General features: G+C 44.6%; 1 protein-coding gene across 3 annotated transcripts in view; it reads left to right on the top strand.

The window, feature by feature from the left end:
• EEIG1 (estrogen-induced osteoclastogenesis regulator 1) overlaps nt 1–17,631 on the top strand; it is a 124,100-nt gene extending 106,469 nt beyond the window's left edge. For 2 of the 3 annotated variants that reach the window (XM_063936664.1, XM_063936665.1), the window contains exons 4-12: nt 2,449–2,478; nt 3,574–3,690; nt 4,513–4,559; nt 4,727–4,866; nt 5,321–5,425; nt 6,633–6,825; nt 10,214–10,335; nt 12,088–12,157; nt 13,914–17,631. In XM_063936664.1, coding sequence (XP_063792734.1) covers nt 2,449–2,478; nt 3,574–3,690; nt 4,513–4,559; nt 4,727–4,866; nt 5,321–5,425; nt 6,633–6,825; nt 10,214–10,335; nt 12,088–12,157; nt 13,914–13,959 — 870 coding nt within the window. In that variant the 3' untranslated portion in view covers nt 13,960–17,631. The remainder of the gene's footprint in view (nt 1–2,448; nt 2,479–3,573; nt 3,691–4,512; nt 4,560–4,726; nt 4,867–5,320; nt 5,426–6,632; nt 6,826–10,213; nt 10,336–12,087; nt 12,158–13,913) is intronic. The other variant, XM_063936666.1, reaches the window with a different exon arrangement.
• Nucleotides 17,632–18,026: the final 395 nt, after the last annotated feature.

Raw genomic sequence — 18,026 nt, 5'->3', positions numbered from 1 at the left:
TGCGTGCTACAGACGAGGGGCTCAGTGTGTTTCTATGCGTGCTACAGGCGAGGGGCTCAGTGTGTTTCTATGCGTGCTACAGACGAGGGGCTCAATGTGATGTGTGCTACAGGCGAGGGGCTCTGTGTGTTTCTATGCGTGCTACAGGTGAGGGGCTCTGTGTGTTTCTATGCGTGCTACAGGCGAGGGGCTCTGTGTGTTTCTATTCGTGCTACAGGCAAGGGGCTTAGTGTGTTTCTGTGCGTGCTACAGGTGAGGGGCTCAGTGTGATTCATATCATGCTCCAGTCAAGGGGCTCAGTGTGTTCCATATTGTGCTCCAGGCGAGGGGCTCTGTGTGTTTCTATGCGTGCTACAGACGAGGGGCTCAGTGTGATTCTATGCGCGCTACAGACGAGGGGCTCGGTGTGATTCTATGCGTGCTACAGACAAGGGGCTCAGTGTGTTCCATATTGTGCTCCAGGCGAGGTGCTCGGTGTGATTCTATGCGTGCTACAGATGAGGGGCTCAGTGTGTTTCTATGCGTGCTACAGACGAGGGGCTCAGTGTGTTTCTATGCGTGCTACAGACGAGGGGCTCAGTGTGTTTCTATGCGTGCTACAGACGAGGGGCTCAGTGTGTTTCTATGCTTGCTACAGACGAGGGGCTCGGTGTGATTCTATGTGTGCTACAGATGAAGGGCTCAGTGTGATTCTATGTGTGCTACAGACGAGGGGCTCGGTGTGATTCTATGCGCGCTACAGACGAGTGGCTCAGTGTGTTTCTATGCGTGCTACAGACGAGGGGCTCGGTGTGATTCTATGCGTGCTACAGATGAGGGGCTCGGTGTGATTCTATGCGTGCTACAGACAAGGGGCTCAGTGTGTTTCTGTGCGTGCTACAGACGAGGGGCTCAGTGTGTTTCTATGCGTGCTACAGACGAGGGGCTCAGTGTGTTTCTATGCGTGCTACAGACGAGGGGCTCAGTGTGTTTCTATGCGTGCTACAGACGAGGGGCTCTGTGTGTTTCTATGCGTGCTACAGACGAGGGGCTCGGTGTGATTCTATGCGCGCTACAGACGGGCTCGGTGTGATTCTATGCGTGCTACAGACAAGGGGCTCAGTGTGTTCCATATTGTGCTCCAGGCGAGGTGCTCGGTGTGATTCTATGCGTGCTACAGACGAGGGGCTCAGTGTGATTCTATGCGTGCTACAGACAAGTGGCTCAGTGTGTTTCTATGCGTGCTACAGGCGAGGGGCTCGGTGTGTTTCTATGCGTGCTACAGACGAGGGGCTCAGTGTGTTTCTATGCGTGCTACAGACAAGTGGCTCAGTGTGTTTCTATGCGTGCTACAGGCGAGGGGCTCGGTGTGTTTCTATGCGTGCTACAGACGAGGGGCTCAGTGTGTTTCTATGTGTGCTACAGACAAGTGGCTCAGTGTGTTTCTATGCGTGCTACAGGCGAGGGGCTCGGTGTGTTTCTATGCGTGCTACAGACGAGGGGCTCAGTGTGTTTCTATGCGTGCTACAGACGAGGGGCTCAGTGTGATTCTATGCGTGCTACAGACAAGGGGCTCAGTGTGTTTCTATGCGTGCTACAGACGAGGGGCTCAGTGTGATTCTATGCGTGCTACAGACAAGGGGCTCAGTGTGTTTCTATGCGTGCTACAGACGAGGGGCTCGGTGTGATTCTATGTGTGCTATAGATGAAGGGCTCAGTGTGATTCTATGTGTGCTACAGATGAGGGGCTCGGTGTGATTCTATGTGTGCTACAGACAAGTGGCTCAGTGTGTTTCTATGCGTGCTACAGGCGAGGGGCTCGGTGTGTTTCTATGCGTGCTACAGACGAGGGGCTCAGTGTGATTCTATGTGTGCTACAGACGAGGGGCTCGGTGTGATTCTATGCGTGCTACAGACGAGGGGCTCAGTGTGTTTCTATGCTTGCTACAGGCGAGGGGCTCGGTGTGATTCTATGCGTGCTACAGACGAGGGGCTCGGTGTGATTCTATGTGTGCTACAGACGAGGGGCTCGGTGTTATTCTATGTGTGCTACAGACGAGGGGCTCGGTGTGATTCTATGCGTGCTACAGACGAGGGGCTCGGTGTGATTCTATGTGTGCTACAGACGAGGGGCTCGGTGTGATTCTATGCGTGCTACAGATGAGGGGCTCTGTGTGTTTCTATTCGTGCTACAGGCGAGGGGCTCACTGTGATGTAATGAGCTGTGTGTGTGGGAGAAACTGTATAACATGCTCTGCGTGTGCATTGTAGGCTTAGCGTGAGGATGTGGGTTGCAGTATACAAAAAACTAGATTTAGTTTAACCATTTACATGGCGCGATGTGATGCCTTGTGGGCCTTGCCATGTACATAAACAGCTGAATATATGATCCTTTTATCACAAACTGTTAATGATGTTTGTTTGATGGTTCCATGGTGGAAATGATGATCTGTCCTTTTCCTGTTACAGGAATTAAAGGGTGGAAAAACGTATTCAAAGGTAAGAAGGCAGACATAAATCCATCACTACTGTCACCTAATCCCCAGCACAACACCTCCCTGTCACACTCACAGCGCACAGATAGCTCTGCCAGGCAAGCAAATGGGATTTCAGGCCATCCTGACCGATGCGGGATTAAACCTATAAATGCCTGGCCCGTATATAGCTGCGATAGGATTCCTAAGGCTCTATATACTATGTGTAACAGCCTATGAATGTCACTGCCTCACCGTACAATGCCCAAGATAGGGAGTCACAGTTTTGGGATTAGTATTGTTGGAGTATAATAACCAGGAACAATTCCTCCGCAGATTCCTATAGGGTAACACGTGACAGAAGGCTGGGGCCTCACTCAGGTTACTATTACGTAGTCCTCTTGCTGACAGGAGCAGGAGTGCGTGGGGAGAATAGCCTGGTCAGCACTGTGAGAAGGAAGCGCAGCGAGAGGACGCTCCAGGCTGAGCATCCTTCCATTCCGAGCCTCTTCCTCTGAGTTTCCTGCCATATTGGTGTGAGGTAGGGACCCCCTGCCAGCAGCACTTTGTGACGCAGATTGGGAGCAGTGGGAAAGTAGCAGAGCGGATGGCAGTCACAAACATCAGGGTAGAATGATTTCTGGTGGCACTTGGTGATACAGAGTTAAATAAGTAGTACTAGTCCTTCCAGACGCCTCCCTGATAGGATGGGTGTAGCCGCAGAGTACTTGCAGCCTTTACATAACAATAAGTCAGCAAAGCAGGGTAGCTGCTGACCTTTGCTGTTCCAAACAGTCCATGGCCCTGATTTAATAGCTTGGGAGATGCAGTCCCGATTCCAGACAGTTTGCCTGTATTTTTAAAGCAGAAAGTTCAAACCATTCTGGCTGTTTTGCTTGAATCGCACCCTTGTCTGCAACTTACAGACTACTAAAGAAGACCCATGTGGTCGTTGTGAGAGCACAATAAAAAAAATGTAGAACTACAACTGCCATAATTCTATGGGCGGAGATATCCCTTCTGACCCATCCAGATGCTCTTAATGCTGTCATTCTCTCTGAGCTGTCCTGCCGCCATAGGTTTGGTTTCCGGATCTCCAATCAGTCTTATTATTTTACAGCTGGGCTTTGCTGACTTGAACCTGGCCGAGTTTGCGGGTTCTGGATCCATTGTTCGCTGCTGCCTTCTGGAAGGATATGATACGCGACACACCAGGCAGGATAACTCTATCCTAAAGGTAGCATTCGTCTGCTCACAATATTCTGGTTCACGGGCATGTTCCCCATGTTTTTCATTTGTCACCTCATCTTACCCCCAGTTTCTCCCAGTGCTCTCTCTGGCCATACTCTCTAAATATGTCAGCTGCAGAAACAAATTGTTATCCGTACTGGGTGACTCTCCCGTACAGCTCCTCTGCGCATGTGAGGCGGGGAGCTGTGACAGGATAGGAAGCTGCAGCGATATCAGTCCTTATCTGCAGGTGACCTTCAGCATTTGAATATAGCTCAGAGGTTTCCTGTTCTCTTCAGGGCGGAAGAAGAGACGTGGCATTATATAAAACGTCCTCTGACATGATAGGTCCTCATTAAAGTGCACCTGCCATGAGCTGACCCAGCCTCTAGCCTGTATATTCACTAGTAATCAGACAAAACACTGGTATGGAGTACAGGCAGCCATTTTTTTTTGGCTCATTTTGGTCATCTTTTTTCAGGCATTACTTTGACTGAACCAAAGTCCAGCCTTTGACTTCATTAGGTACTAATGATGTCATTCAGGTATCAGGCACTTTGTGTTCAGGCCTTAGTAATGACACTACACCCTAGTGAATTAAGAGGACATTTTGTTCCCTAAACTTCTCATCCACTAACGCTATCTGTATCTACGTCTGTTTTAGTAGCATTTTTTTGTCTTGACCATCTCCATCTTGCTTCTTTTCTTCTTTTTTTTTTAACCCTCGTGTACTAATGAAATAGCCCTTTTCACCTGCCTGACATCACTTTCATGGTGTATACTCCTAACACAGTATTGCCCTTATTAATGATGCACCTTTCTGTGACAGGTCACCATTGGGATGTCTCTACTTTCCGGAGATCCGTGCTTCAAAAGGTAAGTTGTTAGGTATCGAAACCAAGACTGATATTAACATAAATAATTGTCTCATCCAGTGGTTCAAACCACTGATATCTAATGGAATTCTGAAGTTATTTTGCTAGAATTGATTTTGGTTATTACCAATTCTGTATAAGCATATTGCATTATCGTGTCTCTTTTAGGCCTCCGTCAACTGCCAAAACAGTCTCTACCCCAGGACAGGACTCCTCTCTGCACATGACCTGTAAGGGTGAGGGAACAGTGCGCTCTGCCAGCGGCACGATGCGCCAGAACAGGAGTCGGCAGGCGTTACTCAGTTCAGGTACGAGGGCACAATGGCCAGTGGCTGACTTTTTCCCCAGATGGTTAATTAAGGTACACCGGGATCCTCCAGAATTGGTGGTGGTTGTACCAGAAACATAATCATTCGTTACGTAACTTATTATGAAAGCGCTGGCTGAATTAGCAAAAGCAAACACACCTAGAAAAGAGGATTACCTCATGTAATGAACTTGTTTAGCAAGTGATTTTTGAAGCGGCCTTCTATTAATACACGTGTATAATTCCGTATTCTGGCCACCGTCGTTAGGTGAAGTCACCAGCACGGGTTAGGAGGTAAGCTTTTACAGACGGCAAGGAATGTCCTGCTTTCTGCTTTTTTTCTCATGGGAACAGACTGTGGGATAGAGGCCAGACTCAACAGCTGTGTTCTTCTTAATACTTGCCTGTACTCCCCCAACCTCGTCTAAGCCTTTTATTTTCCCTCAATATTCCAGGGGTCTTCGAAGAAAATGATCAAAATCTTTCAAGCCCTGAAGAGACGTCTCATTCAGGCCATTCGCGGAACTCCAGCCAAGCCAGCCAGCAGTCCAAAGCATCCGGTAACCCATCTCCCTGTCACTAACCACAGTGCCTCATAATACCGTACATATATGTAGTGGTGGCTCTTTGTAGTAACAAACATAAATACTGTGGGGGCTATTCAATTGGTCGTCTTAACTCGATAATTAAAGGATGCCTATTGTTGCTATTCAATTGTTTTGGGCGCCCTTTAATTATCACGCTTGTCGCACCCATGTAGACAGGGTTTAGTCGCCTAAAGTGGCAACACCCGTGTAAACTAACGGGTGCGACGGGAAAAAGTCTTGTTTGGTCGCCCAAACAGCCGACTTTTCACACATCTCAGCACAAAGCCTCCGGAGGTGCGAGCTGAGATGTGACTGCAGCGGCTAATGGGCGTCTGATCAGAGCAATAATTGAATAGCTCAGATAGACACTAATTCGTTAAAACACTCTCACCAACAATTGAATAGCCCCCTACGTTCTTACTATAGAGTTCTTTTCTTTGAATATTATAGTGAGAGCTTGCTGATTACATCCTGCCATATTTTTCTAAAAGTCTGTTACATATTCCTAGCCGCTAACTCTGCCCAATAAACAGCCCTGTTAGTAATGATGGATGTTAGCATTATACTGTAGTTCTACAGCAGTTGCTGTAAAGTATATGAATGAAACTTACAGGAGTAATTCATTTCTAAGGGACGCGTTGCCAAGCATCACCACAATGCTTGGCCTGTGCCCATGTCGGCCATATAAGGTTCTGCCGACATTGCAAGCTTCCTGCTGAGTTCAATTCCCCCCTTAAAGTAGCCGAGGCAGCGACTCAATCGTGTGCTCTTTATGCCATTTTTATTGTCTGCCCATCTCCAGATTTTCTCATCACGATCTATGAAGGTGCCCACACACATGCCACAATTATGTGGATTGTAATGAAAAGATCTTTGCACAAAGGACCTTTTCATTGCCACACACATGATGATCTAAGGCCGATAGACTTTATCTAGCGAGCAGGCTCCCTACGCACACACATAACAATGCAAATGGATTGGGATGAACAGATTTGAATGATCATATTCCTGAATAATTACATCTGTTCTGTTGATTACGGTATTTTGTGACGGTAGCATCACATGAAACATGATGACGTAACAACGAGCTGCTTGAGTGGGCACCTTGAGTCTTCGTGGACCTCTCTGGCTCCCTCGCACCTTGTTCCCTCTTTGACTTTATTTTTTATCTTTTTGCAAGCAGGGCACAGCTCGGAACACTCCCGCTGTTCTAGTATGTCAGACCTGACTCACAGACGCAACACTTCAACAAGCAGCAGCGCCTCCGGGGGGATCAGTATCATAGGGGACGGACCTGAAGGAGAAAAGGAAACCAAACCAGAGAAGCCCCCAAGGCCAATCAGACAGCCCCTCCACCTAGACAGACAGTCCAGGTAAGACTGTGTAGAAACAGAAGGCCCATATGAGACACCGTTTATGAGACTGATCCTCTGGAAGTTAGCTGACAGCTGTTTGTCTGGCGTGTTTCTTTTATCTTTGTCCATTTTAAGTCCAAGTTCTTCACAGATGTTCTCAATTAATAGTTTGGAAACCAGAAGATACATAAAAAACCTTTTGTCTTTGAAATGTCAACTTAGTGACAGGGCTGCGAGTGTCTTCCCTAGTTTCAGTATGGAATATGTGATGTGACTCAGCTGGGACTGAGTCAGCCTGGAACCTTGGCTCAGGGTCCCTCTGGATTCCAGAGATAGCTCCTCTGACACATAGAAATCTCGTGATTTTCCCACTTGGCTTCCATCAGTGGATTTTATTGTTACTCTGGCTCAGGGCACAGATTCCTGCTCTGATTTTTATGGCTGTTCTGCCCGTATTGCAGGGCTCACTGTACAACAAATCGTAATAAAATGTAGTTTCCTTCTCCTTGCAATCCAGTACACCCTCATGTTATCCAGACCAGCTCCTTTTCCATACGATATAAGTGTGCACAGGGAACGAGTTAGGCTGAGTGAAGGGAGTTCCTTGCAAATTTTCCGGGGCAGGTGAAGCGAAGTGAGATTATTGAAATGACATTAAGGGGCGCTGGCGAAGTCCCATTTTTAGGGGCTGTGGTGCACATCCATTTCCACTCTGCAAGAAGGCTAGAATTTTATCCCATTTCAGAGCTGACAGAGATTTGTTCTCTTCTCTTTTTAAGGGGTCCCATTTCGCGCCTCCCTGATGCACTTCATAGATGCGCCTTTATTGAAGAACTGGGAGCATTGTAAAAAAAAACTTAGCTTACAGATGCCACATAATATAGACCGTCCTCTCACTCTCAAGATAACAGGAATTAATTAGTAGTATTTTAGAAATCTAATATAAAAGATGAACGTAATGAAGAGGTGGAACTAAAGTGATTTTTTTATACGACAGATTGTCCAGCAACTCTGCACGCTTTAGATGCAGTTCTAGATGACAGAGGTATCCCCTGAGAGAGGAGAGTGAGTGTGAGCGCTGAGTATACCCTCCAGATGAATCGGTGCAAGCAGTTTGTGGCATGCTTAGTCATTGAGGCCCACACCATGAAAGATACCATTTTGTGGGCTGAAACATCCAACAGATTGTAGCCTAGGAAGTATCGTTACCAGCGAGACATGAGGCACAGACTGAATGCCTCAATAACGTTGCTAGTCTCTTGTGAATTGATGGAGCAGCTGCCAGTGTGGTGGTGGTGTGTAGGTGACAGCTCCTGCTTCAGAGATGGACATGGCACCGATCTTTGCACAGTTGAGTGATTTTTTTCCGCTTCTGCGCATGTACGAAAAGTCTAGGCAGCCTTTACAGCGAATACGCGGACAATTTGTGCGATGGTGAATGCATTTGCATATGGGATCGCTATGACTTGATACGTCGTCTGCAATCCATTGACGTTCCAGGGTAGAGATTGGGAGGTGACCTGCAGTGATCGCAAAAAGAGGAAGTGTCATGGGAGTGTTTCTGCATGCGGCTGTGATCTCTTTTGAAGCGCCACAGCGGCCATATTTTGAGAAAGTTACAGGGGAGGCAGTGCACCGGGCGGAGGCTGCTCGAGTAGTCAATGGTGGAGTGATCGGATCCACCAGGGAAGTTGAGCATTGCTCAGATAGCCAAAGTGGGCATTGCAGGGTTTGCGGTGTCTGCATGGAAGAGCACAAGAGGAATGCTCAAGCTTCATTTGCATATTTTACACTTGAGATCCCATGAGAAATCGCAACCACGCATGATCTGCGCCCATTTCTGAATCTGGCCCACAGTGAGAACATGTCTGTAAACTGGAATGATAAATCCCCTACGCAGGTCATTGTTTTGTCCGAAGGCTTCTAAGTGTAGCGTTCTTCATCATGTACTTAACAGATGACTGTGCATGTAGGGCCTTATTCAGGTTTGTTAGCAAACCAGAAAAGCAAGTAACTGGACAAAAACCATCTAGTCTGATTGCTTAGATTTTAAGCAGCGATCGCTCTGTGAGTACCCCCCTTTAGATTTAGGTGGGGTGTGTTCAAACTGAAATCTAAATTGCAGTGTAACACTTAAGCAGTTAGTATTAACCCTGCACAGAAACAACATAACCCACCCAAATCTAACTCTCTCTGCACATGTTACATCTGCCCCACCTGCAGTGCACATGGTTTTGCCCATTTGTGTGCTAAATAACCTTATTAACCCCTACATGCTCAATGGAAAAATAAAATCTTTAACTCTCTGAATAATGTTAAGGATCTATTAATAGTGGGCCTAAGTCATGTTTGTACGCAAATGCAATTATGATTCTCTAGAATACGGAGCTGTTAATATTAACAAGTGAAGAGACGTCAACCAAAGCCATCGCAAACTCATTCGCAATTGCATACACATTAGCAACCTATACGCAAATACGGGGAACATGGAGGCTAAGGCAGTAGCAGCAGAGGACAATCGCCCCGTTGCATGATAATCGCCCATTGCACACAAACGCGAATTAGCCCCAGTGTGTGTAATCATCTACTAAACACATCTGGTCATGTATACTATATGCTGGTGGGTGCTGTCCTATATACCAGGTGCTGGTGTTTTCAGGGCATGACTGTTTTGTTGTAAACTGCTGTAGCATCTTGCTTGGGTACAGAACCTGGTTTCAACACCAATCCGATAAAACATATATTGAAAGAGGGTTCACTTAGGTCATTGGCCCTAAAACGTTTTTCCACTTTGTTAACAACCATTACAGTGGGGGTGTCCCCCTATAATTATTTAGCTTTGAGAACCTATGGGTCAATATTTAACGAACAATGCGTTTGCTTTTGATTTCAGCCAGCTACTACATTTACTACATTGTTATAACGTATGTATTACATGTTATTGTTCACAAGTGACCTGTAACATAGGGGTTGGGTATGGGATCAGAATACCTACGCCCGTATCCCGACCACCAGAATGCCGGCAGGGGGGGCGAAAGCAACGAAGCCCCTTGCGGGCTTGCTGCGCTCACCATGCTGTGGGCTCGGTGGCTTGTTACGCTCGCCACAGGTTCTATTCCCACTCCATGAGTGTCGTGAACACCCAGGAGTGGGAATAGCTGTGGCAGCGCTACCGGCATTCTGGCGGTCGGGATACCGGCGTCGGTATTATGACCGCCGGGATCGCAACCGCCGGGATCCTGGCTACATCCCTAACATAGGAACCTGAACATCAAGTAGTAACTATGATTGGCCCCAAATATTCCATTATTTTCATTTGAATGGTGAACAGCCAATGGGTATGAGGAGATGACCTCTGTTGTGCTGAGAGTTGTTCCGTCTCACTCATGTCTCCTCCCTTCTGTAGGAGAAAGAAGGATTCCATGGAGAGTCACCCCACCTGGGTGGACGACACCAGAATAGATGCTGATGACATTGTAGAGAAGATCATGCAGAGTCAGGACTTCACGGATGTCACTAACAATGAAGGTAAATGAGAAGAATGTACTGGGGATAGACAAGTGTACACTAGTCTGCACACTCCAGGAATGTAGCGTACAATGCTGGCTCCTACCTAGATTCCATGCTGCCAGCCAACCTGTTCCGAGCCCCCTCCGTTCCAGCGTCTACGTGACCAGGAACACATTGTAACCATTACAAATAGTCCGTAATTCTGCCTTTTGTTTATACAGACGACAGAATATGCACCTAGGGGCTCCCACAAAGGTAGAGCGATGAGAAATGTGTATATACAGTAAGAGTATTAGTGACTAATTGTGAGTTTACACAACATTGGACACCTCTTTCAAACACTGGATCTCTGTATTCTGCAATGTCCCATCTCTGATTATAAAAACGAGTTTACTTATATTTACCATAACTCCATTCGGTTAAGACCTAATCCACAGCCGCGCGCAATGCCAATATTCACGTAGTTGAGCTGTTGAATTCCTAAAAACTTGTACTGCGAATGTGTCACTCAAGCGTACACACAGAGGTGCTGTTGCGATGGAGACCCAGGGTATCATAAATGTTGTGGAAAAATGCTGGACGCTCCTAGGCGGTGACAGGGAGGTGGCTAGTAGTGCACGCAAGTAGGTCCGTTCTGTGCGCGTATTACTAAAGTGTCGTTGGGCCTGGCAATGAAAGCAGCTGTGTAGAGTTTAATAGCATAAAGCTCTTTAATCCATTAATTAAAGATATCTCTGAACAGGGACAACTTATTGGTCTCTATTCTGCTTCCTGAAAATGGTCATAATATATAATGGCTTCTCCCTAAGGGGGGGTATTCATTCAGTGCCGTTTTGTTCGGCTAGCCGAAAAAACAGCACTAATTTGACGTCAGTGTATTCAATTGCGGGCGTTTTCGCCCATTTTTGAGTCACTTTTTGCCATGCCTTTTCGGGTTTATTTTGTGGACGATTCGGCAATGCACCCAAAAAAGGGACGAAAACACCCGCAAATTCGCCAAAACATGTGGATCGGCAGCGAATTCGCCAATCCAAGTGGTTTTCGCCCATGCCGATTTATTTCGACCAGTCGAAAAACGGCATGGGCATTGAATAAGTCGAATGTAAATTCAACCTATAAACAGACGAAAAATGCAGTTTTCTGCATGGACGAAAGAACCGACACTAAGTGAATATGCCCCTATAGCTCTTTATTACAGCGTTCAGTGATTTCTGCTGTATGTGTCCCTACGCAGGCTTCTCTTACACCCTTTAGTTTCAGAGCCGTCATTAGGTCAGGGACAAGCTGACGTGGACCCATTACTTCCTCACAGCTGAGTATTTGAGATCAGGACCATTATCCAGGTACTGGCAGCGTATGCAGTTACTCCGAGCTGGTGACCTCACTGAGGTGTAGCTCCTAGAGAATCAATAGGCTGAATGTTGTCTCAGTCCATAAGTGATCTACCTCACGGTATGTATGGGGACAGGTGCCACTTACAGCCGCCACAGTATAAATCCGCAGGGTGAGCGTCAGTCAGTGTGTCTGCACTAGGGAGTGTGCATTTAATTGTAAATAAGCACATTGACTAGTTTTTCCCTTTAGGATCACAAATGAGTGTTCTGTTTCCCCCACACTTACTCCCCCTGACAGTCCCCAGGCTGTGCAGAGAGGGTTTCTAGAAAACACACACAGAAATATTTCTTCTGGTAAAGCGCTATAAGCTGTGTATCTGGTGTTATAGACGTCACCCTGGCTCACACTCTGTTCCCTCTCTTGATGTATATTCAGACAGTCACCTGAGGCTGTTTGTCAGCAGAGACGGCTCAACCACGCTCAGCGGAATCCAGCTGGCTAACAGGTAAACGGCTTCTCTTCCATTCCGCACATTACTGCTATAGGCCACACCTTGCACCTCATCCACTGCATGACTTGTAGAATACATTATGCAGAACATCAAGTGTAACACGGTATCCTGGGTAACAGTAATGGCAGTAATGAAAGGATTATAACAGGACAGTGCTGTCCAAGGGTTTCCATGGAAAGGGCCAAACACCACATTAATGCGTTTTTATGGAAGCTGCGGGCCACACACAAATCTTTGGGGGTCAGCCAGTTGGGGAGCAGTTTCATAGGGTAACAAGGGGGAGGGGGAGCAGTTGGACATGAAGGTTTACTGCATTATTCTGCAACAACAAGTTTTCACTGAAGAGGCAAACAAAGATTATTCTCCAATACACATATTGAAAATTATTTTATCTTTTATATATATATATATATATATATATCTTTATATATATATCTTTAATATATATATATATTTCGCAGTAGTGGCACTCAGCAACGACTTCTTTACGAAATTAAAACACCATCACTGTAGAGAAATGATCCTGAGTGATTATGTTTTAATTACCTAAAGAAGTCGTCGCTGAGTGCCGCTACTGTGAACCATATTTGATTTATTCCTTAAGGGATTAGATGGCACCTGGACGCAGATATCAAACATAGCAGAGGAGTGCCGGTCTTTGGGGAAAAAAAAATGTATATCTATATATATATTATATAATATAATGCTCAAACATAGCTTTAATGGCGTGAACATTGGATTCAATTTGATGGGGATTTGTCCCTGATCAGGTGCAATATTCCACTGTGTTTGTATATCGCTACAATCATTATTATGTTTCGACCCTGCACAATGTTTATATGTAGATCATAAATGTTATAAGTTACCATGGTTAGTATGATTATAATGCTTTATGCATTGTAATAATGGTTACTGAATGCCTGTCTTTATAAGTTACCGAAGTGGTAACATTATACCTGTGTAATTAGAGTAAGAGGTTGGGTCCTGTGAAACGTAAACAGATGCCTGGCGTACACTGGAATTCAAATGTTGTGAGACTTATTTGAGACGCTCTGACCTCTAGTGGCCACGCTGTACACACCCCACCCACGTGTGGTTTCTATCACTTGTTGCATTACACGCGCTGTATGCCCTGAGGGAACACTGTTCATATTACTTCCCTCCAATATTAATACCAACATGTCTGCCTGACACCTTGAGCATGCGGAAGTGCTTACACTTAAAGTCTTCCAATGTGAAGCGTTGGTCCTCTGATTAGATTCTGTGGAATCCTCTATTTCCCAGACATGTATCCAATAGTAAAAGTGACCGCTTATCAGGCAACAAACCTAAAAGGCTCAACTGGGCTGGTTTATTGGTCGTCACAACACCCAGCTGTCAGACCATAAACCAGGAGTGTCACCTGATCCTGTTATCGAGTCTGACATATTATCCAATAATCTCACATTGAGCCAATATATAAAGATTTTAGACTATAGCCTTATCTAACACCATGCTGCAAGATAACACACAGGGGACCAATCACATGTCATAGTCCATTCCAGAGCAGGCTTAGGCAACCTGCAGCTGTTGTGGAACTGTAAGTCCCAGCATGTCCTGCTACAGCTATATTTGGTTTAGAGCTGCCTAGACTAGTAGAGCAGATGTTTAATGTATTACCCATGTAAGGTGTTTTGTGCAGTGTACATAGCACTGCCTGTGAATGACATTACATAATCCTAAGTAAATGACTTGTTCTCTGTCTTTTCAGAATCTCTGCAGGAGTGTTTGAGCCTGTGGTGATTGAAATCCATTAAATGGAAGAAAAACTGCAGCCACCATTCTTCTTCTTTGTTACATGTCCTTTTAAACCTTTTGCGTGCTCACTGGGCCATGCCAGCGCTGTACAGATCTGGCGCTGAGCAGTCCCAAGATGCCACATCTGAAATGTGAGGTTGGGATCTGAGGATACTAGATCTGCATGCAAATATATGGCTGAGGAACGAGCCCCAGAAAGCAACACATAGGGGCTTATCAGAAAAAATGGTGCTATAAGTGCAAATATGCTGTAACCGACAGCAACCAATCAAACGCTTGCTGTCATTCTTATTGCAGTTTAGAAAATGAAAGCAGACTTCTGACTCGTTGCTATGGGTTACAGCACATTTATACACCTAGTACTATGTTCAGTAAGCCTACTAATGTTTCAGCACTTGTTTACTAGGCAAGTTAAAGAAAAAAAACAGCACAGTAACAAAACATTGATGAGTAGTAAAAAATAAAATGAAGAATATCCTTAGCTCCAACCGGGCAGCCACTTACCCCCCTCCTCATTTATCCTTACTACACGGTACCATTCCTGTTTCCTATAATGTAAAGCTACGGAACTTTCTCCTGGGTTATTCTCCATATTCAATAGAAAGATGTCAGTGCAGAACTGAGGCTGGTCCCTACACTTGGTGGTAGAGAACAGCAGGACTGTTCATAATGAATAAGGCACCCTCTGGCAGGGGCCATGCATTACAGCGGGTCTGTAGACACCCTCCGGGAGGGGTCATGTGAAGCAGCGGGTCTGTATTTAACCCTTAAGGACTCCTCTGGCAGGAGTCACAAAGTGCAGCAGAGCTGCGTAAACCCTTCAGGAAAGTACGTGTAAGCAGCAGGGCTGTAAAGATGTATTAGGGAACCAGCCCAGGGGTGACACCGCTGGATAGTGAAGCCTACACACGTGGCCCCTGAAAAGTCAGGTCAGACAACGAGGGGGCCACTCGTTTTCTGTACTGGAATCTTTCTTCCAGACATTCCATTAAATGGGAAACCCAAGGGACAGTTGTCAGGAGGGGTCGGCTGTGCGGGTCACATCTCCCGTCTCCCTCTGTAGCCCGTCCGCGTAGAATCTAGCTCAGCCATAACCACTATTGCATGGTGAAGACTGCAGAGTTATTTCATGAACCAGCAGGCTGGTGTTTCATTTCATTCCTAATCTAGATTTTCAATGTGAAACTTTCTTCTTCTGTGACGTCACCTAGTGCTCAGGGCGTGGCTTTTTGTTTTTGTTTATTTTGTTAAATTGTCTCTCGGCACCTGCAAGCCGGAAAGTATTGCAGACTCCGTCTGTGTTGCTATGTACAGTCACCTTTTACAAGGTCTGTATGCATGGAAAATGAATAAATCCCCTTTAGGAGTTTTTCTCCACCATATGTATCACCTTCTTCACCACTTGCTATGATCGTTCATTATTTCTTTCTTTACATAAACTGGAACCGTAGCCCGGGTCGGCAGACGAGCCTCCCTAACTGCTATTACCGTTCCACATAAACAACCACTTATGTCCACAGCACTTTAATGATTGTTGTTGTAAAGGGTGCAGGAAATATAGAATGTCTATATTGTTCTATAGACCTATTTTAGCTTTTTTTTTTTTTTTACCCTCTGGAGCATCAAATGTCTACAAAATAATTTTACACAATACTTTGGAAAATTCAGAATTGTGTAACTTTTTTTTTTTTTCTTTACCAATTAATTGCAATACCTTTTCTAAATAAATCCTAAGCACTTGAGGGGTTAATACACTAACTAATATTTCCATGTATTAATGCTGAGATTCTGTTTGGGACTATGTACAGAAGTGCCAGAATAATTGCTCAGTCACGTCAACGGTAAAAATAGCATAAATCGTAGGATGCTATAATATCCGGTTACTGCATTCTGTGATGTAGCCCACTGACAGATGGCTGCCACCAAAACCGACCGTCTGTATGGATCACTTGTGGCTTTCCAATGGGGCTGTTGGACTACAACGCCCAGTAGGATTATTGGGGAGAACTTGTTAGGCAGTATTGATGTGTTTTGTGTCTACTAGAGTAAGCCGCAGACACCCAGCTGTTAAGTGGACCCGTTCCTTAAGAACACTGGAGTTGACCATTTTTGTGTTGAACCAATATTCTTGAGAATGAAAATGATCTGTTCATTAGGAACCAGTGACATCACTGGATCCCACAGCATTTAACCTCCACTGTTTGTAAGCAAAGGAACCACTTTACAGCTATTGTGGAGTAATAATCTATTTGTTTCAAGACTTACCGGAGCATAGTTTTAGGCTAAACCAAAATTTGCACAATAACGGACGCCTACAGTAGAAACCAGTACAATACAATGACCTCAATAAACAGAGTCTGCTTAAAATACTAATACTGTTCTTTGTATCCCTCAACAGCCAATCAGACACTTGCTTTCACTATTTTAATCTCCAGTTTGATCAAAGCTTGTATCTAATTGGTTGGTTGGTATGGGTTATACCACATTTGTGCTATTTGCACCATGCAATTAATAATGCCTTTATCTAACGTGTTTGAAGCACTTTTTATTAAATGAGTGGATTACATGTGTTAATAACTCTGATCAGATTTGAACACATTGTCACGGCATATTCATGCTTGTCATTCTTTGGCTTTATGCCCCATATTTCTGATATTATAAATATATTTTCCACATAAAATCTTTGCTCCCTTATTAGCCAATTGTAGGTTAGACCACAAGAAGCTGAGAGTGTATCATTTTACCTTTTGATACACATGGCAGAAAAGTGGGTGAAAACGGACAGATATCGCAATTAATGACCGATGGTCACTATCGCGGTATCCAATTAGGGTCAGCGACCGAAACCGGACCCGCGAACGCATGAAAACACATGGGATGGTGGATAAGTCCCCAATGCCATGTGTTATCGCGGCTCGTGGCACCCAAAGCATAATCCGCGGTAAGTGGCAGTATCGGAGGGGTGGCGGATCTAGCGGGAGTACATCTGCCATCTCAAAAGAGGCAACTCTGTAGTTCTAATAAAGATACTAGAAAATATATTTTCTCAGAATGAGCTTCTATATTTTAAATGTCTCGTTTGTAGAGAACAATTACTCTAGATCTCTGTATTTACTATTGAAATTTTTTTTTTTTGCACAACATAGTTACAGGTTCGCTTCGGGCAGTTACGTATGGCTTACTCTTCCTTAAACTTTCTATTGTGCAAATGTTGGTTTAATCTATGCTGGAGTACTTCACACAACTAAGTTAAATAACCACTATTTTTTTTCCTTGCTAAATAGTGAATAATGAGAAATTCCAATGATATTTTGTTTTGTACTCAGATGATAAAGTATATTGAGAGATATATAAAAAAAAAAAAGAAAAGTATAAAAGCTATTTTTGCAAATGGACTGTCCAAAGTTGCACATAATTCAGAAACCACTGGTAATGTGAACAGTGTATAGTTTTCTTAAAGCAAAAAAAATGAAAACATTGTTTCTGCTTCAATATTGTTTCTTTTTTTGTTCCTCTGGAGTTTGAGATAAGCTCAGCACATTTCATTGTCTTTATATCTCGCTTCTTTCAATTGTTACATTGTAAGTGCTCTTCTGATTCAGACTGTACCCCTGTGATTGGTGGCATTCGGGAGAGATTTGGGCAAAATAAAGTTTTCTTTGGTTAATGCACCTCTTGTTTGGCTGTTCTTCTTTGTAACACATAATTTACCTGGATAGAATAGGTTTTCTTGTTTGTTTTTAAATGTCCCAAAAGGCTCACCTGAGAACATCTTTGCGAACAAATGCACAGGTAATCTGTAACCGGTCCAATTTCTTAAACTTGAAAAATGTGGTTACAATTTCATTGTGAAAAATTATTTTGTATTCCGTAGCAACTAGTTACCTGTGTACACAGAAAAAGATAAAATGCAGGTGCACACTCTATAAACACTAAAAACATTGGCAATTAGAACAAATATAATAAACTGTACAATTTAACATGGAGTAAAACTGAGGTTCTTAGCATAATTTTTGGCCAAAAAGTATGGGCCCACCTACCACGGCCAGGTGACCTCATCAGGTGG

The sequence above is a fragment of the Pseudophryne corroboree genome, chromosome 8 (assembly GCF_028390025.1).
Source record: "Pseudophryne corroboree isolate aPseCor3 chromosome 8, aPseCor3.hap2, whole genome shotgun sequence".
Lineage (NCBI taxonomy): Eukaryota > Metazoa > Chordata > Amphibia > Anura > Myobatrachidae > Pseudophryne > Pseudophryne corroboree.
Note: the sequence above shows the minus strand (reverse complement) of the source record. Positions and strands in the feature narration are given on the sequence as shown.